We start from the raw sequence: 26,473 nt of genomic DNA on the forward strand, positions 1-26,473 counted from the left end.
TATAATTATATAAACGTTACGTATCTGTGATAATTCCGGCCCTTCTACTAATAAATATGGCTGCACATTTCGACAGATTTTCCGTTTGTTTGCCTTTTCAATTTGAGTTTCTATTTGTGAATCGATATGACCAGGACCCTAAAACAATAAAATAATTAAAAAACAATTCCTTTTGTCAGAAACATTTTGTCGCTTTTAGTTTTTAATATCTTTAGTAATGCAACGTAGTCGCATTTACGTAAGATAATCGCCAACGTTTTATTTTAAAGATTTATTTTAATTTTTCATACAAATTTTTTATAGAATTTTGATATGCACCATGCTATAATTTTATTTAATCTGTTTTTTTACTCGGTTTTTAATATACAGGGTTAGAAAAGATGTGAAATCCATTTCTTAACAAAATTAACCCTAGAGCCTCTCACAAGTCATAAAATACGGGATTTCAGCACCCTGTATATTGAAGTTAAATAAAAGTATGTTACATATCTAAATGTAAAAAAAAAAATGTAAAAAATGAAATAAAATATATGTATAGGGTCTTAAGTTTAAATAACAAAGCCGTTGGCGGTTTTACGAAGTAGCATTGGTAAACATATTATTAAAGCCTTTAAAAAATTTTAATTATATGTTTTTGGGTTTTTAATAGGTTCCATTTCATTTAAAGTCGCCACCCTATATTAGGTACCTATATACTTTTGTTTAAGGTAATTTCTTGATAATATTTATTGACGTTTTACTATTAAAAAAATATTTAGTCAACTACTTACTCTAACATGTACCAAAATTCCCTCTACTGATTCATTGGTATTAAATTTCCAGTGGGTTTTTCCCACTCTGGTCCTTCCTCTAGGCGGTGAAAATATAAAAATATACCTACATTGAAAATTTAACATATTAGCTTTATTAAAAACAAAAACAATTACCTTCGGACAACTCTGCATCTGAACTTTCCAATAGAGAAAGAATATCTGTCAGTACCATATCCCTAAGATTGAGATCAGGTTTTTTCAATTCTAAAACTTTATTGAAAAAGATGCTCCAACGATTAAGTAAGTGGAATTTTTTATCTGGATACAATCGTCCGAAATCTGCTTCAATCTAAAATAAATTTAAAAAAGATTATTATCTTACATTATGATTTAATGTGAATTTTAAATTTACATATTTATAATAATTATTGTCATGATACACACCAAAGAATCTGCTCTGGGATCCCCAATAATAGGCCATTTTTTTACAAATTCATTAACTCTGTTGAAATTTGCTTTTGTTCTTAAATCAAAGGTAATACCCCAGTATTGTAAAACCTCATCCCAGGGTTCCCTATTGTGGGTAAGCCACAGCATCGCATTTTTTTCATCTACAAAATAAAAAATGTTCTTTGTATCTTTTTTAAGAATGTTTGTCTCAAATATCAATAATATTAATTTACTTCATTTTAATTATTAGATATTAATAAAATAAAGTAAATAGGCCTAATAAATAAAAATTAAGCAATTGCTTTTAATATCCAAGTAAATCCTACATTTACCTTAATGTTCAATAATTTTAATTGCTTAATTGCTTAATATTTTACGTAAAAGCGATTGCAAAACAATATTAAAGTAAGTATAGTTACCGCAATCGATAAGTATTTTATGTTATATTTTATAGTATATTTTATGATGATAGAGCAAAATCTATTGAACATAGAGCAAAATGGATTTTACATTCCTATCTTAACTTTCTAATATCTATTCGGTGATGTTATTTTGACAACCTGTCAATTGTCAAAAAAATTGACAAGTGACAGGTTGTCAAATTATCGTCACCAAATAGATATTGCAAAGTTAAGACAGGAATATAAAATCCATTTTGCTCTATGTTCAATAGATTTTGCTCTATAATCTCTAAAAGTTTTCAAAAATGCCATTTTGACTGCTGCTTTTTCGAGAATGGTCAGACGAATGAAAATTTCGATGGCATTTTTAAAAAGGTAATTAAAAGACCTTGAGAAGAGATTAACTAAAAGAACATGAGGTATCACTTGACCCCCCATTCCATTTAAAATTTTGGAGGTGCATGTCACCCCCACTAGGGGTTGGTCCCCAGAGGGGCGAAACTAGCAAAATATGGTTCCCCCTTGAATCAAAAATCGACGGGTCCGAGGATTTTTTCGTGAATGTTTTGAGTTCTCCCAAATAGGCTCTGTTTCGTTTTCAAATGGCCACCCTGTATAGTAAGTAGGTACCTCGGTATGGGTATCTACGTTATTTTATTCTCTTTTTTTTGTAAATGAACTTGACATATTTTTTTATGAACTAAGTACACAACTACCTATAATAAGCTCAAAATTATAAATGCAAATAACAAAAATTCAGAGGATTGAAATGCAATTCCTATAGATAACCACTATGTTTATGGTGTGTATTATCAATAAAATAAATACTAATAAACGTTTAACTACATGAATAAATCCAAGGTACATGATAAAAGTATCTTATTACCTACCTTTAAAGACAGGAATTAAGTCCTTCATGCCCCAGGAATCTAACAGTCCATCTATTGTAAAAATTATTGCATCCATTACCCAGAAAAAATCACCTGATTACCATGAACCGAAAAACAACCCACAAACACAAAAGCCAGAAAGCGAATGCGACACGGGATCAAGGGATCGGTCGATTGCGTCTTTAAAATACATAATAATGTCGAATGGATAGTATAACTGTTGAGCCAACAATAGTGTATCATTGAAAACATTGCGCCGAATTTCATCCAATGGAATTTTTTATTGTTTCCGATCTCTTATAATTGGCATAAATAAGGCTAATAATTCAGCTGAATATAAAGCAAGATTTACACAATAATATATCTAATAGCTACAATACATGTAACATTTTCATTTAAACAGAACTATCGTTCCTTTAGCTATAGTTTTTAATTGATTTAATTAGATGCTTCATTTTATTTTAAGTACAAGAGCTTATTAGGTGAATATTCTTTATATATAATTTAACAGTAGGGCAATATAATTTTAACAATATAATTATATTTAAATGAATGTGAGTCTAATGCTTGGTGTAATCACATTTTATTTACACCAATGAGTGTGCTCACAATAATAGTACTATTATTTAAAATACTTTAGTGTTTTTTCTGTGTATTCGGATTGAACGTCCGGCTTTATCAGGGGCTCAATATTATAATTACAAAAATGTTTATAGCATTGTGTTGATGGCATTAGTTAATTCCAATTACGAATTGTATACGTTGATGTAGGAAAGCAAGGAAGATTATCTGATGGTGGAGTTATATTGTCAACAAAGTTTTACGACATGTTAGTGAAGGACGAACTTCAATTCCCAAACAACGATGAAAACGACGAGAAATTAAATTTTGTCATAGTTGGAGATGAAGCTTTTGCTCTACATGAACACATTTTAAAGCCATTTTCTCAGAGAAATTTGATGAATGAAAGACGTATTTATAATTACCGTATTTCCAGATGTCGAAATGTGGTTGAAAACGCTTTCGGTTTAATGGCATCTCGATTTAGAATTGTACACACAATTGTACACAATATGTATTGATCCCCAAAAAGCAATGTTTGTTACTTTAGCAATCTGTATGCGACATAATTTCTTAAGAAAAACCAGTCATTCTTACATAACTCCATCATTAGTGGATCACAGTATAACAATAAACCAGTACGTCGACTCTCCGACATATCATTCATAATAGCTCACGACGTTTCGTGACCTTCAAGCTAGCCCGTTTTTACTATGCGGGCAAAATTTTACGATATTCTCACCGCGCGACGCCGCCGCACGGTTTATATTAAAAAAAAAAGGTTAATCCTCATTTATTGTTAATAAAATGAAAATATATACAATTTAAGCTCATCAGCACTTCAGCATAAGGTTATTTTCTTTGGCTTCAAATAAAAAACCAATTTTTATACAAAAACATTTTTATTTATTTTGCCATATGAACAACTTTTCTTTCTAATTAGATTTAAAGTTTTTATTAATAAATTTTAATGTATAGTACAAACGTACTCTAAAAAAAGCCTTAATAAATATTTTATCGGAAACTGGTCACATGGATGATAAAACATTACATTTTCACTTAAACCTATTAAGCTAGCAACTATATTAGTTTCTGTTGCAAGTCTTTCAAATTTTTTTTTGAAAAATTGCTTCCAATCTTGAAATATATGTAATAAAATCTTTATGAGGCATTTTCAACTATCCAAAATCATCTAAATTTTTATTTTCATATGCACGTAAATAACAATAAACACTTGTTTCTTCAATATTTTCATATGTTTTTAAATATGCCTCACAAAGATTGCAATTATGCATCTCGCAACATTTTTTTATTAGATACCCAGCAAAATATCTAACAAATTTTTTGTCTAATAAACTATTTTTTTGATAATTGCTAGTCAGTTTACAAGGTTTTTTTTTGCAAATCTATACTCGTTTTAGTTGAAACATTTTGAAATATTTGTTCTTCCGTAAAATTTTTTAATAAATCTACAGCCTTTAAAAAAATTTCTGCCTCATCATTTGCACAGTTTTGGCCACCCGAATGAAATAATTTTGTACAAAACAATTTTTTAAAAGATCTTTTAAACTGTATTGCAGTTGGATTTTTACAATTTCCATTTTGTTATCTAATTATCCCAAAAAAAATTTTCAAGGCAATCTTGATTTAGTCGGCGTGTTAAGAGGAATGAAAAATCATTATTTTTTAATTGAGGCCATAGCTGTAAAAGAGAATTTATAGAAATATAAAAACCATTAATAAATTTAACTTTTTTTGTGCCATTTTTCCCGTCCTTTTTATTAATAAGTTTAAGATTTTTAAACATATTTAAGCACCTAATTAAAAAATCTATCTGATAATCTAAACCTTTAAAGGCAAGGTTATACTTTTTAGAATTTGTACACGAACTTGAATTAAATATATCAAAAAGCTTATCTATAGTGTCGATAAATTCGGCTGTATGTTTTGCTTCTTCTGTAAAGCACCAAACTTTATGTAGGTTTGCAAACCTGCATGAACTGTACTGCTAAATAATTGAGTGGCATATTTTACTTTCATTTTTTTGAAGCTGCTGGGATAAATATGTGAGCGTGTAAGTTTAGGAGCGGACCGAATGGGATATTTTTTCCTGCTCATAAAATGTTTTGATAAATTTGCATGAAATTAAATTATCACCTAGAAAAAAATTATATGTTATCAGCATATTTCTTAAAGCTTTGACAAGGTGTGGTATATCAAACATAAAAAATATTTGCTGTTCGCCTACATAAAAAAAAGGTTTTTCACGGGTTATTTTCAAAATGTTTTTTAATTGGATATTGTTAGATCCCATATGAGCCAATTTCTTTTAATTTTTTAATTGCCTCCTTAATTATATCATGTAGGGTTTTGCCCGGACATGTGGTGTTATAATAGGAATACGCCAAAGGTTGTTTCCAATTCGAGGAAATGCCTCTGACCATTAAAGCAGTTGCTACTTTAGCTGTCTTAAAGACGCTTGTTTTTCCTGTATGTTCTAACCCGATAATATAATCCAATGCATGATTATAAAACAAATTGGCCTTAATGTTTATCTCATCAACGCATAATACACAAAACTTTTCATGAGAGGCTAAAGAATCGACTTTTAATTTTAAGGTTTTAAATTCGGCATCATTATTTAAACCGCAAGATATTTTTAAGCCCCTAAATAAAGTCCCTAAAGTTTATCGACTAGGTAAACAAAATAGTTTCTTTAAAATAATTCGATATAATTGAGGTCCAGAAAAATAAATTGATAAACACTTATTTTTATATTCGTCAGTATACCTTCGACCCCTTGGTAAATGCTGTGATAATTTTAATTGTGCGTTAATAAAATTAGGTAGCTCGCTATTATTATGACAAAATTTACAAATAAGTTCTTGTAATTTACTTAAACTAATAGAATCAGAGGCTTTGTCAAGTTGATTTTTTAACTCCTTATTCTCCTGAATTAAACAGTCATTTTGTTTCTTAAGCCTAATACCTTCAGTTTTCAACTCGCTACACATATCGGACAATTGTTTTTTCCTAGGAGTTGAACACGTTAATTTTTGGCTAGTTTGAATACTGCTACTGAAAGATTCATTTGGTGAAGACTGTACAGCAATACTGCGTAAAGTGTCAGGAGCTGGGTCAGGAGTTTCAGACTGCGTAGCAATGCTATGTGATATGCCAGGTGTTTCATACTGCACATCAGCAATACTTTGTGCATTGCGCATCGGGTAATAAAGGATTTGGATCTTGGGTATTTAGTTAAATTTATACATTTAGTGTGTAAATTTAACATTTGGGGTATTGACCAAGAGGTTTTTTTACATTTAATGAAGTTTACATTGATTCTTGATGAAAGAAACCGCAAAATAGATTATTGATATTATAGAGGGAACTATAGATACATACCTAATGTATATGTATTTCAATTAAAGCAGTACGATAATAGGTCCTATAGTTATAATAACAGGATAAATTTAAAGCATCCTTAATTATATTTTTGTTTCATAAAATGTATATCAATGTAGAAATTGTAAATGTTAATTATACAATAGTAATTATACAATAAGCATGATCAGGGAAATACCCAAAACCCGAAATAAGATATTGGGTTTTTCCCACGCTCACATGACCTGCTCTCGACGAATGAGAGAGTCACATCCCTAGAATAGTCACTATAGCTGACTATGTAAATTGTCTCTATATATACGATCGTCGTTAGGTTAAGATTAGCATTAGTTCCGTGTCAAAGCTCGCTGTTCGGGATTATTGTTCACCATACGTTTGTACTCCCAGTTAACCTTATTTTAATAAATGTTTTTTAAAAGAAACTCCGTCGATCTTGTTATTTAACTGGCGCTGCGAACAGGATAGCGCAATTTCGTCGTATCGGAAGTTCCGTTGTGCGAAAGTGAATTTTAATTCTTCATGCGCTACCAAAAACATTGAACTGCAAAGGTGTTTCAACATTTTTAGTGGAAAATAGACAGAATTTTTTTTTTTCCAACTAAATATAGAGATTGCAGTTCTGCGGACATTGGTAAAACATAACCGTAGCTGTGTGTTAAACCATATCCTATCTAGACCAGTTCGACGTTATCCAGGCATAAGATTGGTACCATTTGAGGAAAATTGTTGCAGTATAGACTCTGTGGATCAAACCATGTCACCACTGTAAGTAATTGCCAAATTGCCATTTAATGTCTGACGCTTCTCCTCGATTGAGAAAAATTTTGTTAAAAAATAGGGTTGCTTTAGGGTTAAATTTCATTAATTCTGATAGTGATTCAGATAGCTCAGAAAACTCAGACGTAGAAGAAATTAATTTAGATAGTACTTTAACACCTGTGACACAGGAAACTTCTGAAGTTCAAGAAGAACTTATTTCATTATTAAACAAATTAAATTTAAATACAAATGACAAGATTAGATTTTTCACTTCTCTTTTACCGATATTCTCAGGAAACCAGGAACATCTAGAAAGCTTTATTAGAGCTATAGATGAATTTTACGATTTGTATTACATTACCGCGACTTCTGACGATCAAAGAAAAGTTGTATTAGCTGCGATTAGGTCAAAGTTAGTTGATAGTGCACAAAGTTTCTTACTGTCACGCCCAGATTTAAATGGCCTTCAATCAAAACAGAATTAAGGAAAAAGTTTGGTGATCCCGTGACATATTTGATTTTGTTACAGCAATTACAATATATTAAAAGAAATAAAGGTGAAATGATTTTAGAGTTTGTTGAAAGATTAAAATGTTTTATGCAAAGAATTATCTGCAAAATAAATGCCGAAGTTGAACATGAAGCTTCAAAATTATTACTTTTAAGTCAAGCCGAAACGACATCAGTTTTAATTCTTACAGCAAACTCACCACAAACACTAAAAACGATGTTAATGCTTAAGCAACCTCAAACCTTAAATGATGCTTATGCTCATGTTGTAAATTTTAATATTATAGAGTCACAAATAAGCTTTACTAACCATAATTCTAACCTCCCAAATCCGAATTACAATCCCACTCATAGAAATACAAATGCAGGCCCACATAACCAACATTTCAGCGTAAATCATCAAGCCCGTGCCCCAGTCCCACCCCGTGCTCCACAACCTTTCCCTAGCCAACCAGTTTTTGTACAACCACGACCTATCCCAAGGCGTTATCCTACCAATGCTGAAGTCTTTGGCAATCAATCCAAGCCAATCAACCTTCCCTATAAATCCCCGCAACAGGACGCTCCAATCCCAATGTCAATCTCGACAGCTGGGCCCTCCCGTATCTACCAACAAAGACCACAATCAGCCAGAAACACCAATTTTTTCCAACGTACTGGACCAAAAAACTTTACCTCTGAGGAATTATCCAACATCGAGACCTACGAACAGCCCACACCCTGTTTCTATTCCGAAGACAGGAATACACATAACCATCTGGAACAATGTGATTTTTATTCTGACAAAAATTATGATTTTTTCCAGGAAGAGGAAAACCTTGACAATCAAGAAAATTTTCAATACCCAGCTTCGAAACAAGAGTCAACTTAAATAACTTAGCCCAGCAAATCGAATTACCTTATTTTTATTTACCTCAACAACAAATGACTGTCCTAATAGATTCAGGTGCCTCCGATTCCATAATATCTCCAAAGGTGGCACAGCAATTCCCAAACAATTTTTTTTATGAGCCTTTTATTTATTTGACATCATGTAAAAATACGTACAAGGAGAACAAAAATTTAGACATTCCACTTTTATCAGAGCTAGGTATTCAAAAATCTTTTAAAATGAGAGTCTTAAACTGGCACAATGATTTTGATGCCCTTATTGGGACAAAAGATCTGAGAGAACTCAATGCCCTGATAGATTACAAAAATAAAACTCTTACCCTCAAGAACATCAACATTTCATTCTCCTTAGCCTACAATAAACCTTTATATAGACCAATTACAAATATTAATAATCAACATCTAGTCATTCCAGTCAATTATGAAAAAGGAACAGCTTTCTTGCCGTCATTTCATATAAATGAGCATGTGATCCCCGACTGTCTTATAAATGTCGAAAATGGACTATGTAAAATCCCAAACCCGAATCCCAATGTTCATGTTAATTTTCACCAACGCCTAAAAGTCATTCCTCAAGACCAATTTGATTTAATCAACCCACCTAAAACTACTCTAGAAAAATTTAATCCTAAAGACCATCTTCACCTTGACCATCTAACATCATTAGAAATTTCGCAAATCCTTCCACTTTGCCATGAATACAAGGATATATTCTATCACGAGGACTGTGACCTTACATATACCACCAAAACAAAACATGTGATTCGAACAAGCTCTGATCGACCTATATATGTAAAGTCATACAGACATCCCCCTAGCATGAACAAGGAAATTCAAGCTCAAATTCAAAAACTCCTTGACAATAAAATAATCCAACCTTCAATATCTCCATATTCCGCCCCAGTGTGGATAGTTTCCAAAAAAGCAGATGCTTCGGGTGCGAAAAAATTCAGAATGGTACTCGATTTTCGCCGACTCAACGATGTCACCTGCGAAGAAAAATACCCTCTTCCCAGAATCGAAGAAATCCTTGATAGCCTAGGAAAATGCGCTTACTTTTCCACTATAGATTTAGCTCAGGGGTTTCATCAAATTGGAATGGACCTCCTTCCATTGAAAAAACTGCCTTCACGGTAAACAACGGCCATTATGAATATTTACGCATGCCATTCGGTCTTAAAAATGCGCCGGCCACATTTCAAAGAATGATGGATGAAGTTCTACGTGACTATCTTTACAAATTCTGCTTTGTTTACATGGATGACATCGTAATATTTTCAAAATCCTTAACTCAACATATCGACCACATTCGAAAGATTTTTAAGAGACTCAGAGAAGTTAACTTAAAAATACAGCTTGATAAATCCCAGTTTTTGTCAAAAGAAGTCTCCTTTTTAGGCCACATAATCACTGCCGAGGGAATAAAACCCAATCCATCAAAAATTGAAGCAATTCAAAAATATCCCATGCCAAAAACTCAAAAAGAAATTAAATCTTTTATGGGACTAGTCGGATATTATCGGAGATTCATCAAAAATTTTGCTAAAGTAACATTTCCAATCACGAAATGTCTTAGAAAGGGTAGCGAAAAATGCATTGGAAATCAAGAATATATTGAAGCATTCTTAAAAAGCAAGGAACTCATTACTAATTCCCCAGTTCTTCAATACCCAAATTACAATAAACCTTTTAAATTAACGACCGATGCTTCAAATATCGCCATTGGTAGCGTTTTATCTCAAAACGACCACCCAATTGCATTTCTTTCTCGTACACTGAACTCCGCAGAGCGCAATTACTCCACCATAGAACGCGAACTCCTCGCTATTGTAAATTCAGTAAAACATTTTCGCTGCTATTTATACGGAGTAAAATTCACCATTGAAACAGACCCCTTGTTTGGCTTTCCAAAATAAAATGGCCACCAAATGGCCGCCTTATCCGCTGGAGATTCCAACTTGAGGAGTACAACTTCGAAATTAAGTACAAAAAAGGCAAAGAAAATGTAGTTGCCGACGCCTTATCCCGGATTGAACTTAACACCCATGAGATAACCGACAAGGACAATGACATACGGTCCAACGCCCCTAATGCTAACGAGACAGTTGCAAACTTAGCAGATTTCGATCTAGCAGATTTTGTCCTTAATGAAAGATATAATGACCTCATTGAAAAGCAAATAATTAGTCCTAATAACAATTTTCCGCCCAAATCCCCAACCCCTGCTATTGCTGAGGAAATTGATAATGATTGTGATATCACCGTCCATTCAAACAACGATACTCACGGAAAATTCCTACCAATATCAGAGCTACCTCTAAATTATGCAAGCAATCGTGTCGTAATAAACTATGGAGATACCTTCAAACACACCCTTACTAGACCGTTCAACAAGAGACACCACTACATATTAATTGAAAAGCAAAATAGACAAGAGCATATCCTCAAAGTTTTTAAAGAAATTATTAAACCAGACGTGACGACAACAATTTTAATAGCTAACGAAGAACTAAGAGTAGAGTTTCAACGACTTGTCTCTATAACCCTTAACCCATCAGCAAAACTAATTCTGTCAAACACTTACTTAACAGACGTCATAAATCCAGAACAACAACAGGAAATAGTTTCAAACTACCACAGAAAAAATCACAATGGCATCAACGAAACCTATAATAACTTAAAACAAAAATATTACTGGCCAAAATTAAGGGACTGTATTACCAACTACATAAATAAGTGTAAGATTTGTCTCCAAAATAAATATGAGCGGCATCCCTACAGGATTGCTTATGAAGGACTACTCCTTGCTGAAAAACCCTTCAAAACAATCCACCTGGATATTTTTCAGTTTTCAATGGTAAGAAACTGCCAATTTCTTACCATCATTGATTCATTTTCCAAATATGCACAGGCCTATTATATAACTGATAAAAATGCAGTCACAATTCTCAGCAAATTAAGACACTATTTTTCACATCATAACACTCCACAAAAAATAGTTGCAGACCGCGGCAAGGAATTTCAAAATAACATTTTTGGAGAATTCTGTCAACTCTTCGGTATTGAAACCCACTACACAACACCCTCAAATTCTTCTTCCAATAGCCCCGTTGAAAGATTACATTCAACTCTCCTAGAAAAACTTGAAATACTAAAAATGGAAAATCCAGACGAAACTCCCCAAAACATTATGATTTCAGCTATACTAATCTACAACCAAAGTATACATTTCACAACTGGCTATTCTCCCTTTTCAATTCTATATGGCCCCTACATAAATGAACCAAGCTTTAATAATGATTTAACACTTTTTGAGCAGTACAACGAAAAACGCAAAAAAGAATTATTGCCCTTTTATGAACATATTTATAAACATGCACATGACAAACAAAAGCACAATACACAAAAACAAAACAAAAATATAGATAACCCCCCTAACATAAAAATAGACCAAATAGTGTATAAAAGAAATCCTCTTAGAAATAAAATACATCCACCCTATATTAAAACAAAAGTTACAGCTATCGGCAAAAATAAAATAACGGGAATTTCTAAGAAAAACCCAATAAATACCCACATAAGGAAACTAAAGAGACTTAGGAAAACTCCCAATTCTTTTCAGACTCCCGATCCTGATCCTTCAAATAGTAACGAGCCCATACCAGGCCCTTCAGGTCTACAATTTACCCAATAATGAATATTACATTGAAGAAGTGGCTTCATCCCTTATTGTTAATAATTACCATACTATATATATATATACCATTTAACATATCTAGTATTAAGTACACCTTATCCCATTTTCTTAGTAATGTATTAATCTTAGAACATATGGTGAATAATCAAAATAATAATTTCACGAAAACACAATTTTTCCATTTATACAAAGTTTTAAATAACACTTTTGATAATTACGCCAAATTTAATGTGTATAAAAGTGACCGTGCGAAGCGAGGATTAATGAACCTCCTTGGTACTGGTATCAAATTCGTCACAGGAAACCTTGACAATGACGATTTGCAAACTATTACGGAGAATGTAGAAATTTTGAAGCATAATCAACTTAACGCCATGCAAAAAATCAATGACCTGAGTTCATTTGCAGGAAACGTCATGAATAAATTCCAAGAAAATATAAGAACTATCAATGAAAATTCAAAAACAATACAAAACGAACTATCAAAAATTAATAATGAAATAAATCTAATATTGTCCATTCAAAATCAATACATCCAAATAACATCGTTAAATAATTTTTTTTAGAAAATTGTCAAGAATTTTTTCTTTTGCACATTTGAAAATACTTGATTTAGAGATTTTAACAGTAAATGAAATAAAGGAAATCTGGGAATTTTTAAGTTTACACTATCCTGAAAATGCCCTATGGTCCATTGAACGGAATTAACACTTATTTGTAAAACTGGATTATTAATATTCGACGAAATTGCAATTTTAGCAATTAAAATCTTTTAATTGTTTACGAAAACTGTTTCCAGTTCCAAAAACTAAATATAGTAGGTTGCTCTCTTATACAAAGTCAGTGCGATGTAATTATTAACCATCACAAATATGCCTTGGCTATAAATAACGTATCTATAAAACAACTTCCAGACGCCACTAGGTAGCAACCATCAAATTTTTCTATTCATTTGCAATTGAAGCATTTGGAAAACCCTGCAAAAATCCAAGATGATCTTTTAGAACCTGTTAATTTTGATGAAATTATCTCGCAAAAAGAGACTCACTATATTATAGTTTTAGTTGTATGTATCATATTAGTATCTAGTATATGTATAGCACTATACCAGTGGAAGAAATACAGCTCCCTGAAGGCCATTCCAGTGAAGACGCTTCGGCAGATCATCAACGAGGACGTTGAAAAATCTGAGGGTGCAGGAGTTAATTATATGCTTGATAACAATGACAACTCTATTTTCAATTAAACAATACTAGTATGTATCTTCTAATTTACTATTAATTTATGGTTTTAGCGGTTCTATAATGAATATACCGTGACAGGTTAAAACTCTTATAGGTGACACCAAATTACATGCCTTTGCTGGGGAAATTTAATATAGGTAATAATTTTTCTATGGCAACAAATATATCTATTCTATATTATTTAGTTTTATACTTTATTTTAAATATATATATATATATATATTGTTATAAAAATATAAATACGTAAATTATTTTTATAGTTTTTGTATTGTTTGAATTGTTATTTTCTAGTTAAGATTCACCATGTTATGTTTATTATTTAGCATCAAATTATACCTAATAAGTCTTTGATTTCAAAAACTTTCTGCAAAATGGTACTATTTAAGTTATAATTAAATTGGAACTGGTTAATATTTCTAGTGAAAGTTATAAACTCGCATTTTTTTATACATATTGAGACATTATCTATCTATAGATATTATTTAGCTTTTAAGTTATTTAAGCTCATAATATAAACTGTACCTACAATAAAAGAATTTTTGTCTGTTTTAATGACCAGAAAATTGAAATATATATTATACTTATCTATATACCCCTGTGTATTATTTAAATAAAAGAATCTAGACAGTTTTTACTTTTTTATATTTATTATACTATGGTGAGAAAATATAAGCCCGATAATTATATTAAGTAGATGTACCTAACTAAATCACTTTTTTCTATGGAAAAGCCGCGATAAGACTAGAGATAGAGACTAGACTAAGAGATATTTTTTTTCCTAGAAATTTGGAAATTAAAAGGTGCACGTGTTAAAAGTTTAGCATATTATAAAAATATTTTACTGTTTCTTCTACTTGAACAATATAACTTGCATGTCCATTAAACTTATTCCCTTTAATTAGGAAATTGTGTTCATTTTTTGAGCATTTGAAACTACTTAAAAAAAACTAACTATATATCTAATTTCGAATTTAAAAGGATTCACACTGTATCTACATTTATCATATTCTATTTTTAATCAGAACGCTTACACAATAGATTTTTTTAGAATTTGCATATTAATACAAGCGCTTTATATATATTAAAGATTAAGACGTCTTTACAGCAAAAATAAGCAAAATATTAAGCGTTTCGACTGGTGCGCCGCTTGTCGCAGACGCTCGGCCCACCGAGTCGGAGAGTCGACATACTGGTTTATTGTTATTGGGCTAACTCCTTCGAAATATGTATATCCCGAGGGAATTAAGTAAAACCCTTAAGTCATAGGTTTCACTGACTCAATATTCGAATTTAACCGGTAATCTAAACCTCTCACCTGCTGATTCGTAAACGTAAATAGAAAGTAACTTAGTAAATAAAGTAACTTACCCTGGATATTTTGGTGATGGGTGTGGTAGGTCACGTACCGAAAAATACGCGCGTAAAACAGTGTCGACACTTATCGATCAAATCGGTTTTCGGTCAATGCCAGAATTGCTGCTACTCAATTCACAGCTTAGCACAACCTTCTCCTTTTCTCCCACTCTTTTCACATTCGTATTCAATATAAGGAAAGATGTGTATAGTTCAGGAATATACAAAAGGTGGGAAAAGGAAAAGATGTAAGGCAAATTATGTAAAGTTAAATAAGTTATTAGCAAAACGCGTATTTTTGAATGCATAAATATTAAATACAAGTAAAGAATTAAATTAAAGTTAAAGTATCACTAAGTATTGATTAAGAGAAAATTAAAGTTAATAATTATAATTACTACAAACATGTGATGACGAAACAGTTATACTGTGAGTGGATGCTGAAGATCTCAATAATAACAAAATTATTGAATGAAACTGGAGAAGAGATACACATAATAGCTTTGTTCCACTTCTGCCAAATCCAACGAAAAGTGTTCCATTGGAAGCAATAAATAATCGACAAAAGTATTTGGAATACTTTAATGGACTCGGAGAAGTGGAGTGGTAGCATGATATGATTCTCCAAGGGAGAGCTTAAATCTTTTTTGAGTTGTTCACATAACTTATTTATATTTCATATTTCAGTAATATATTAATTAACTTACTTCTTGTCTCTTGCTTTCTGATTCACGGTTTATATTTTCTCGCACTTGCACTTCTAAAGATTCGCCAACACCACTATTTTCTTCTTCAGTATCATTTGAATTTGTAGTGGGCGATCCAATGTTTGAAATGCTATCTAGTGGAGTGTACCTATAAATAAAAAAAGCAGATTATTTTGTTTAACAGCAGAAGAGATCTAAAACCATCACAAAGTACGTACACACCTTCGCTAGAGGTGCCACATCTAGATTCGTTTACTTTATTTACCTCTTTTTGAAATGCAGCTCGGACATTTTGTATTTTTTTTGTCACAAAGCCACGATCTACGTTTGGAAAGTAAGCCTGGCAATAACGTACTAGCTCATCATCAATAAATGTATACTATTATTATTCGCGCGTACGCACTAACGACGAGATGTAGCTGGCGAGTTAGAACCTGCAGATTTGATTTGTACGAAAGTATTATCGCGCCGTATCTGGCTCGTCATTAAGGCCGGGCGAACGTTGAGACGCAGTTAAGTGAGGCGACGCAGGGTGACTCACCGCAGCTTTCTGTAATCAATAGACGTCGATAGAACAGCGAATATTCAGACGCAGCGTGAGGTGGCGCAGTTTTTGTACGCCGTGAGCCTGCGGTCTAAACACAAAACCGTCGTGATTTTTCATATGTGTGCATCTGAGAAATAGGTATGGAGGAAAAGCTAATTGAAGCCGTTCGATGTAGAAAGGTCTTATATGACACAAATGATGTTGATTATATGAAATCGAAATTAAAACAGCAGTTATGGGACGAAATTGCGATGGAGGTTGGACTGAAAACAGGTAATTACTTTTATTTAATTTTTATTTTCTATTTTTTGACATTTGAACATAAACATATATGTACATATCGCTTTCCCGGTGGAACATCGACCTAAGTGCAAATTATAAAGTTTTGAGAAAATGATGTTTTAATATTTTTTTAGATATCTATGTTAATTTTTTGTTAAATAATTTAGCAGAATTTTGTTGCAAATAATTTCGAGGTTAAGAATAATCTTAATAAATAATTCTGCATAATCCTTTTCACTTTTTTTGGAAAATCCTCATTTCTACCCCCCTCTTTTTAAAGTCTCCTTCCAATTACGTCATTGTTTCTCTAGAATCTATTTATGTAATAATACTTCTGACAAAATTTGATGAGAAGATCAAATTTAAGTCTGCAATTTTATGATCACAATTTCAAAAAATAGGTACAGAAATAATGTTTTACTACTAAAGAAAAAACAAAAAAGAAAGTAGAGTGGTTTATTAAACAACAAATTAAATATAAGTATTAAATATATACTAAAGTATTTTAGTACCTACTAAGAAAGGCAAAAAAAGTTTAAAACAAGGGAACAAAGAATTTATAGTTCTAAAACTTAAACTAAAAAAAATAACTTACTAAAAATATTAAAATAACGTATTAAAAAACGATTCATAATAATTGGGAATAATATTCGCCGTCAAAAGACTTTGCAAATCTATTCTTTTATTGTCAGCTATTGGCATTTTTGCGACGTAAGCTGGTTTTCTAATGATATTTTTAATATTGTTTGCCTCTAGAGAGCGCCTTGATCCGATATTTCTGCTTTTGGCTTGCTTCCAGTCCGTTTCCTTATAACTGGTTTTGTAAAAATATACATCACTATCTTTTACAAAGCGTATTATTTTTATCTCTGAAATTTTAATTTGTTCCCCGTTATCGTTTTTCTGGTAATTAAAACCTATGTCAGAATTCAATTTCTTGATATCAACAAAATCTTTAAAACCTAATTCTTTCACATTTAGAGGATTGCCTTTCTTTTTTGAAGCCCGGATTAGTGGAACAAGTTGGTGAGGAACATAAATAGGTCCGGCTTTCTTAGCTCTATTTACTGATTTCTCGATTATGCTATGAATAGTGTCTCCTTCGTTCTGAGTGTGGCCCCTTATAAGGTATTTGTGAGTGATGGAACTGATGGGAAGTGTTTGAACGGCATACAGATACATTGCAAAAACATAGCTGAAATAAAATACGATATTAAAGTATTTATTAGTTATTATAAAAAAATACCGGTTCTTCTGCTGACCACAGCAGTTATCTGAGTAGAACACTATATCGGCACCAGGTCTCTTATTTGCAATTTCTTCAATAAACATAAGAACGCATGAGCCAATTTCAATAGCACCTCGTTGTCCAAGACCTTCGTGCCAGAAAAAGCATATCGTATTGTCATTACTTACGTCGGTTACCTATAAAAACCATTCTATTATTAAACAAAATCATATCAACAATTTTATTATTATTACCGTAAAATTATAGCAATTAAGCCTGAATTTATAGAAAAATGCAGATGATTGTCCCATTGGAACAGGCAATACTGCCTGTAAGTCATAGACTGCAAAAAATTGTGTTTGAACCTTCTTCCTTGGACTTTTTCTTATCCGCATCCTTTTCAACTCTACTTAATTTTTTTTCCTCTTGATGATTGATGTAAGCATTTTCTAGCCGCTTCTTATCTTCTCCAGAGGCATTCTGGTATCCCTCACATAAGTCGCACATATCTTTTTTTGGAAAAAAAAATCCAATATTAAAATTTGTGTTAAATATTCGCGAATGTAAATCGTAGTTTGCTGCTGGTCTTCCAGCTTCACTGCGCTCTTTGGTGTAATTTCTGTGCATTTCAGAAATAGTTAACTCTCCCGGAATAAATTCTCTTGTTGTATTTTGCCTTTGGTAGTGACTTTCTACTCGCGGAATTGAGTCAATATGTTTTTTAACAGACTCAATGATTTCTTCATCTGTTTTTCTGTGATTACCATGGCGGCCACGTTTATCTTCAGGGATGATACCAGAATTTGTAGCACGTACCTGAACTACAGTTCGCAATGCGCGCTCAGTTATTCCAAACGTATTCATTAAAAACTTTTTACACACGCGATGTTTTTTTCCATTATCCCATAAATAAAACCCACAATTCGGTTTTCTAGGTCTTTCTGATACTACACGGCGATACTTTAATTCCAATGGAGCTACACAAGAGGCTAGAAAATCTCTTTGTCGTTGCAGAGTGGACAAATTCCAATAGTCCTTAAAAAACTGAATTCTATGTTCCTCCGTAAATTTTAAGGAACATTTCAACGTACATTTATCCGGGCATGGTGGTCCAATTACTTTCTCTTTTACAACTTTTCCAGTTCTTGACACATAGCTTTTACCACTATTTTTTAATAACTTGGCCTCGTTTTTTTTCCAGTTTTCGGGATGTCTTTGTCTTTTTTTTTCCTTTTTTGGGAGATACTGGAGGCGACTCTACCTGACAGTTTTCTTTATTTTCTAAGTCTTCACTCGATAAGGACTCATCACTACTAGGTGGAATGTAGTTATCGCTATCTCCTTCACCCCAAAGATTTTCTTCATCTTCTGAGTCATTTATCTCATAAGATGGAAGTGTAATTTTTTTTCGTAGTATCATTTTTGTGGGACATTCTTGATTAATTATATTATATGAAATTTTCTTATCTAAAGTTGATTTTGTATCTGACTTCAATTGTACAGTGCGTGATAGAGTAATAGGAGTTTGCTGTGAACTGGTAGTTGCTGGCATGTTATCAGATTCATAAGAAGAAAATTCACCAAAGTGGTTTTCGGTTATTTGCAGGGTATCAGGTTGTTGAATATGTAAATTAGTGAAAGTAGGCTGACAAGCACTTGGCAGTAGTCTATTTATAATACTGTCAGTAGAAAATTCATCATTTTGATTTGAATTTGTTGTTCCTTCGAATTGAAAATTGTGGCCAAATGTACCATTAGTCTTGCTCCATTCATAATATTGCGGTTTTGTATAAGCTTCCTAAAATCCCAAAAGTAAATTAAAATAGAATTCTCTCGAGTTTTTTAAAGTAGTCTTAATAGAAAATTTATCTACAACTTCTAGAACCAACATTGTCATAAAAAACAGTTAGGTCACTACTAACGACAAAAATTTCGGAACAACAATGCCGTAAAATACAATTAAATCATGCTAAAGATCAACATTTCAGAGGAACAATGACACAACAGACATTTGTGACAATGTTTCACTAGATTTTGTTAAAAATAAACGAAACTTGAAATTAACAAAGACTTACCGTTCAAATACGTCGTTTTCGTCACTAAAGATAACCAAAATAAATTAGACACAACTACTTATTTCGCACTTACGTCGTTTTTGAACGCGACACAACGATGCTCTCTGAATGCCGAAACGCAACTGAACACTTGTGGCGTTCTTCTTCCTAGACCAATCAGAAAAACGCGCCATTAGAACAACGACGCAAGCGGTTTCTCGCGGCACCTATTTGTACTACATTTATGACATTGTTCCACCGAAAAGTTTAGTGTTTTTTGATACTTCTTGCGCGTGTAACTAATTTAACTGAAAATTTGCACTTAGGTCGATGTTCCACCGGGAAAGCGATATATATAGCTAAGCACCTAAACATAAACATCGCTAAGCTACACACTTTTACACATTATCTTTTTAAACTACATTCTATAATAAAATAGATGGGCTGATCCTTGTAAAAATTGCGCATTTCTCTTCTTTCCTATTCTAAAATAATGCAATTTTGTCACGTTTTAGTTTGTACGGTACATGCGTACGTAGATTTTAGTATTTCCCTCTCAATACACTATCTCTCTGCCAGGGCAGCGATCCTGCTGGTGATACGAAGTATTCTGTGAAGTTTTGACGAACGCAAAAAGCTTTAGATGGACTTCGAGTATTAATTTTACGAAGTGGAAGTAGCTGATGTTCCGGCATATTTTCGGAGAATTCTTCGATTTGTGAAATTGGAGAATTTCTCAAATAGTTATGCAGCAAGCAAGATGCTTTTACAACTTTCACTACACTGTCTAATTTGCATTCAAATGGTGAACGAGAAATACGAAAACGGGAAGCAAGAATACCGAAAGAACATTCCACAGTTTGTCGAGCCCGCGAAAGTCTGTAATTAAAAACTTTGTTCTCGTAATTGTCCATGACACTTCGTTTTGGATATGGTCGCATTAAATTTTCACACAAAGGAAAAGCTTCGTCTCCTACAAATACATATGGCATTGGATCATCAATAATAGGTATTAGAGAAGCTGGAGGGATATTCAAAGTGTTGTTCTTAAGTTTTTTTTGCTAAAACACTGCTACCAAAAATGTTTCCGTCACTAAATCGTCCCATTGAGGCAACATCAATAGTAATGAATTTGTAGTTTGAGTCCACAATAGCCATTAATAAAATAGAGAAAGTTTTTTTATAATTAAAAAATGAGGAACCGCTTAAACCTGGCTTCTTTATTAATACATGCTTCCCGTCAATAGCTCCGATGCAATGTGGAAATTGCCACCTTTCTTCAAAACCATGTGCAATGGACGTCCAATATTCTGCTGTTCCTTGTGGCATACATAATGGTTGCATACGTTTCCAAATAGCTCCTGCTACTTCATTTACAATATTGGATACTGTTCGGTCACTCACTACTTTTTGAAGTAGGCGCCAGATGATCATTAACTTTCTTTAGCTTTCACTAGTTTTATAAAATGAAAGAATGTGTTAAGAAATTCAATACTATTTCAATAAAGTATGAGCTTAATGTCTGAAAATGTCTGAGACATTCTTTTCGGGACGCAATTAGAAGGCAACAAAAATGTATAAGGAGTGGCGCTGCCGTTACAAGTCAAAAACTGTGGAAGTTCCAGAAAGAAATGGGGTTTCTTCAACGTTACATGACAAATAGGAAAAGAGATACCAATTTCACTAACGCCAGTGATGAGGAATCACAAACGCAAGATTACGATGAACTTGAGTGTGAAGTCCCTCTACTCCAATGGCAGAAACACCGTCAATACCAAGAGAAGAGAGGGTTTCCAACATGCCTAGATGTTCAATCAAAAAGATACCTATGAGGCAAAACCAAGTTCAAAAGAAAGATAATGTAGGTGTCTTACTTAAGCGATCTATAGAAAATCGAGAAATAAGAGCGGCAGAGAGATCAGTTGAGACAGAAATGATATTAGAAAAGATACAACCTCCAAAAGATCCCTTATATCATTTTTTTATGTCAATGTACGAGATAACAAAAAAAATGCCACCAGCATCACAACACATTGTGAGAAATAATGTTTATAAAGTAGTGTCGAATGAAGAAGCCACTTTACTCAACATTCCGCAGCCATACAGAATGAACCTGGCTGAACGTAATACATATCGAACGTCTCAAGTTTACGAATCTACTACTGATCGGCATCAGATTTTTAATCAAAACCACAATGACTATCAAAGCTCTTCATCGTCTACGCCCTTCTCAACGTATTCCGATAATTCTTCACATCTTGACGTTATCAACATTTCCAATGAAGCACCTTTACAGGATATTTCGTTAGAAAAAGATCAATCAAGAGAGGGAACCTTAGTTAACTTTATAAACCAATTTTCTGTTAACTGATCTTACTTTTTTATATAAAACTAGAACAGTTATCTTATTTTGTTATTGGGAATGTTAATTGTTTGAGTTAAAATAAATAAATACATTTCTTACCTTAAAAATACGGCTAGTTTTTCTTCCGTTCCGATGGGCTTTGACGCATTACACCCTTCAGCTTCTATGTCTTCTTTAATAAATCCGTGAATTTCTGCAAACTGTGCACGGGTTACTCGGTAATAATTTTTGTACTTTTCTTCAGAAAGTTCTTTCTGAAGAACGAATTCTCCGTGAGTCTTTCTCTTTTTTAAGTAATCACTTTTTGGCAGTTTTCTTCTGAATATAGTTGTATACGCTATTTCTTCGTCAACAAAGTCAGAATCAGATTCCGAGTCTAATAAATTAAGCAAATATGTATACATCATAGAAAATAGTAGGAATCTATTCAGTAGAACTGCGTTTAATCTGGACGCAGGTGTACGATAAACTGCGTTTCATCTTTCGGACTACCCAGGCGCGCAGTTCACTTGAAACCAGGCAGTTCACTTCACCCTGCGTCAACGCACGTCACACTGCGCCTCAACGTTCGCCCGGCCTAAGCATTAACGCACCGATATCTTTACGAATTTGGCTCGCCACGTATCAGATATGACAGATAATCCGCCCGTGTATGGGCCGCAATTCGTCGTGATGGTCCATTGTGACAGTTTTCGCGCCACACAATTCGGTTTTTGGCAGGAACAGTCGGAACGATGATTTACAACCGATGAAAAATCACGAAGTCTGCGTCCCGCTTTAGTTCGGGTGGAAGGTAACGTCTATTTGGCGAATCTTGCAGATTATAATGAGAGACAACTGGATGGAAATATTCGGTGTGAGTTGTAACTAGATTTTTCTTTTTTTTTAACTTAGATATTACTTTTGGAAACAGATGGATAGGGCGAGCTGGTCCAATCGAGTAGGCACCTTATTCTCCCCATCTAACCATTCCACATTTTTGTGTATGGGGATATGTAAAAGACCGTTGCTACAATCCAACCCCAAGAAATTTGGATTAACTGCGCAACAACATAGTAAACGTTTTCAACCAAATTACACCGCGAATGCTACAAAACGCCTTCGCCAACTTATTTCTCCGTCTACATTTGTGTTCGGAGCAAAATGGGGGTCATATTCAGCAGCTAATTTATTAGTTATAAATTAAAATTAATTTCTTAATTTGTTTGTTGTTAAAATTGTTATAAATAGTTGTAATTTAATACATAGAATAAAATTTAGACATGGCAATAGCGCAAATTATTTAATTATGATCATGCTAAAGCGATACATAGGCAATTGCCAGAAAAGGTTCATCAATCACCGAATATGTATTCTAGGAAAATGTTCAAAAAGGTGTCATTTTCTAACATTGGCTCTGTAAAAAAAAATTATGAATTTAAGACAATTTATACATTTTCGGAAAGGAGATTTAACAGGCTTTCATGTGAAATTAAAAAGTACAGGGTGTTACATTTAAAATTTTTGAGAAATCGGCCTTTGAAAATCATCATTTTTTTTCCTCCTATTTCAGGTAAATTTTGAAACTTGGCAACACTGTCAAAAAAAACTTTAAAAATACAGTACAACTTCGATAATCCGGACACATATCGTTCCAAGCAGCGCCGGAGTAGCGAGGTGTCCGGATAACTGGATTATTATTTCAAAAGTTTTATTTTAATATACTATCCACATACTAGCTTTTTTTAGGTATAAATAAATCATTGTACCCTAATTAAAAAAGAAAATTATGTTTATATTTCAAATTATAACATACATAATAAGTAAACATATACATACACATGTTGTACACGCAGGTACACAAACATATAACTAGAAATAAAAATACATTATGTAGGACAAAACATAAATTACAAATACAAGACAAAAAAGTGCAAGTTTAAATGGCTTTGAAAAAACTATCAATTTTTTTCTGAACTGCCTTAGAGCTTGCTAATTCAGTCGCTTTCTCTTTGACGTTCTTTAAAAGCAATATTTCGTGCATTGGTAAGTAGTTTTCTTCAGCCCACTGAATTCCCAATGTTAATGCTTTCACAGCATCGCTGTGTTTCACTTTAGTGGCAATAATCTCAGTATCTCCATCTAAATCATTGCTCTCTGCATCCTTAGATTTTAGCGCATCACCTATTACCTCCTCTTCAGTCAAATCAACAATGACTTCATTTTTGCCTAAAGCCCATTCAACAATTTCTTCCCGATTCAAACTGTTTTCAGGATCTATCACAAGCAAGGAAGCGGTAATGGTTTTTAAATCTTCCTCGTTTATGAGACAAAGTCGTCTTTGAAGTTCTGAAAGTGGAATGTTTTCTTCATCAGATTCCTCTTCTTCTGCATCAGTTCTTTGGTTCGGCCATAATGCTATCCAACTTTTTTGGATATTTTTTTCAGATATCAACTTCCAAGCAATATCTAGATTAACAAGTGCATCTTTTAAATTAAATTGCTTTAAAACTGTAACTAAATCGTCACCTTCGTGAGCGATAATGTGATTTAGTAGCCTCTTTCTATATGCTACTTTTATGTTTTGGATTAAGTTTTGATCCATTGGCTGTAAAACTGCTGTGCAGTTGGGCGGCAAAAACATGACTCTGAAATCAGGATCGAAATTTATTTCTGTCTCAGGTGGATGAGATGGAGCATTATCTACAAGTAATAATGCTTTATGAGGTCGGTTAACATCCGATAAAAAACGTTTGACGTCTGGTATAAAGCAAGTCTTAAACCATTCGAAGAACAATGTCCTGGTCATCCAACCTTTGCTGGTTGCCTTGTATTTAACAGGTAAAGTAGCATTCTTAAATGCCCTTGGATTTGCGGATTTTCCAAGAACTAAAAGGGGTAACTTATGAGTTCCAGCCGCATTGCAACAGGGCATGAATGTTACGCGATCTTTAGATATTTTTCGCCCTGGTGCTGATTGTTCCTGACTATGAACCCATGTAGTGTCCGGCAAGGCTCTCCAAAAGGCCGCTGATTCATCAGCATTATAAACTTGGTCACGACTTAGCTTCATTTCATTAACCACAGCTAGAAATTTTTCTTGAAAAGGTACTATAGCACTTACATCACTGGAAAGTTTTTCACCACACACTTTAAGAAAGCGTATTCCGTGCCTTTTCTTAAATTTGTCAAGCCAACCTGAACTCGCTAAAAAATCACTCTTCCCAGTTATTCTTTCATAAAATTGTTTAGCTTTCGTTCGTAAGATATCAGAAGAAACAGGTACATGAGCACTACGCTGCTGTAGAAACCACTTATATAAAGCAGCTTCAACTTCGGGATGTTCTCCCTTTCGGATAACCTGCCTTTTACCTGAAAAGATAAAAATATGTTTCATAATAACATTACCGACAATAAAAATTAAATCATACATACCTGCTCCACTGAATGACTCCGACACAAATCTTCTTATTTTAGTTTTGTTTTTCTTTATATCACTTACAGTTGATTTTGGTACATTAAATTTCTCAGCCACCCTGCGTATGCTTCCCACCTTATCAAGAAAATCTAATATTTTACATTTCTCCGCAAGAGTAACTGTGTTATGCGGTCGTTTATTTGGCGCCATTTTTTTTTTAATAACACATTGACACACGACGCACGGTAACTAAACGATAACTGACCGCCAAAGGCGCCAAACCCATTAGGTTGCTAACAATATTGGTTTTGACAAGTTTAAAAAGGAAAAATCCGTTTATAATCGATTCGTATTGAAAACATTCCTTTATCCGGACTACAGAGGTAAAATATCCCGACACCTAGGAACGCCGGATTACTGGAGTGTCCGAATCAGCGAGTGTCCGAACTAGAGAAGTTGTACTGTATTGATGAAGTTCTGTGAAAACCGCACATTGTTGTCATTTTCCGTTCTCCACTTATAAGCAGTTAAAATGTGTCAGGTTATAGATGGAAACCCTGTACAGGGTGTCCCATTAAGAATGTGCCTCGGCTGTATCTGAGGCCCCAATAATCGTAGAGCGTTGAAAAAAAAAATTTATATAGAAGTGGCCAAAAAAAAAATAGCCGAAAAATATTTTGAAGTTCATTGGTCAACCGCTAGAGGGCGTTCTAGCTACTTAAAAACTTTAAAGGCTATTTTTTCCAAAAAAACCTTAATAACTTGCATCCCAAAATATTATCGAAATAATCTACAAAGTATTCCTGACAAAAATGTTTCGACAACCATTTCTGTCAAATGTCAAATAAAGTGGTGGGGATAGTTTCTATCTTAAATGAGAAAAATGGTAAGAAGTAGGCTCTGGCTGCACCGATTTTTTTAAAACAACTTTTATTTAAAAGCTCCTTTATTGCTTTATTTTTCTACCAAAAAGATATTAT

General features: G+C 33.2%; 1 protein-coding gene across 1 annotated transcript; it reads right to left on the reverse strand.

Moving 5' to 3' along the window:
- Positions 1–793: 793 nt before the first annotated feature.
- LOC126749173 (jerky protein homolog-like) lies at positions 794–25,916 on the reverse strand. Its single transcript, XM_050458853.1, has 5 exons — positions 25,511–25,916; positions 24,145–25,447; positions 15,621–15,768; positions 927–1,101; positions 794–876 (listed from the first exon to the last, which is right to left on the reverse strand). The coding sequence occupies exons 1-5, from the start codon at positions 25,701–25,703 to the stop codon at positions 794–796; spliced, it is 1,902 nt and encodes a 633-aa protein (XP_050314810.1). The 5' UTR covers positions 25,704–25,916.
- Positions 25,917–26,473: the final 557 nt, after the last annotated feature.

This window comes from Anthonomus grandis, chromosome 22 (assembly GCF_022605725.1).
Source record: "Anthonomus grandis grandis chromosome 22, icAntGran1.3, whole genome shotgun sequence".
Taxonomy (NCBI): Eukaryota; Metazoa; Arthropoda; class Insecta; order Coleoptera; family Curculionidae; genus Anthonomus; species Anthonomus grandis.

Coding starts and splice junctions, on each gene's coding strand:
- LOC126749173 (XM_050458853.1), bottom strand. CDS start 25,703: ATGGCGCCAAATAAACGACCGCATAACACAGTTACTCTTGCGGAGAAA. Junction 25,448..25,510: donor GGAGTCATTCAGTGGAGCAG/GTATGTATGATT, acceptor TTATCTTTTCAG/GTAAAAGGCAGGTTATCCGA. Junction 15,769..24,144: donor GCATTAACATTGGGAATTCA/GTGGGCTGAAGA, acceptor TTTTATTTATAG/GTACACTCCACTAGATAGCA.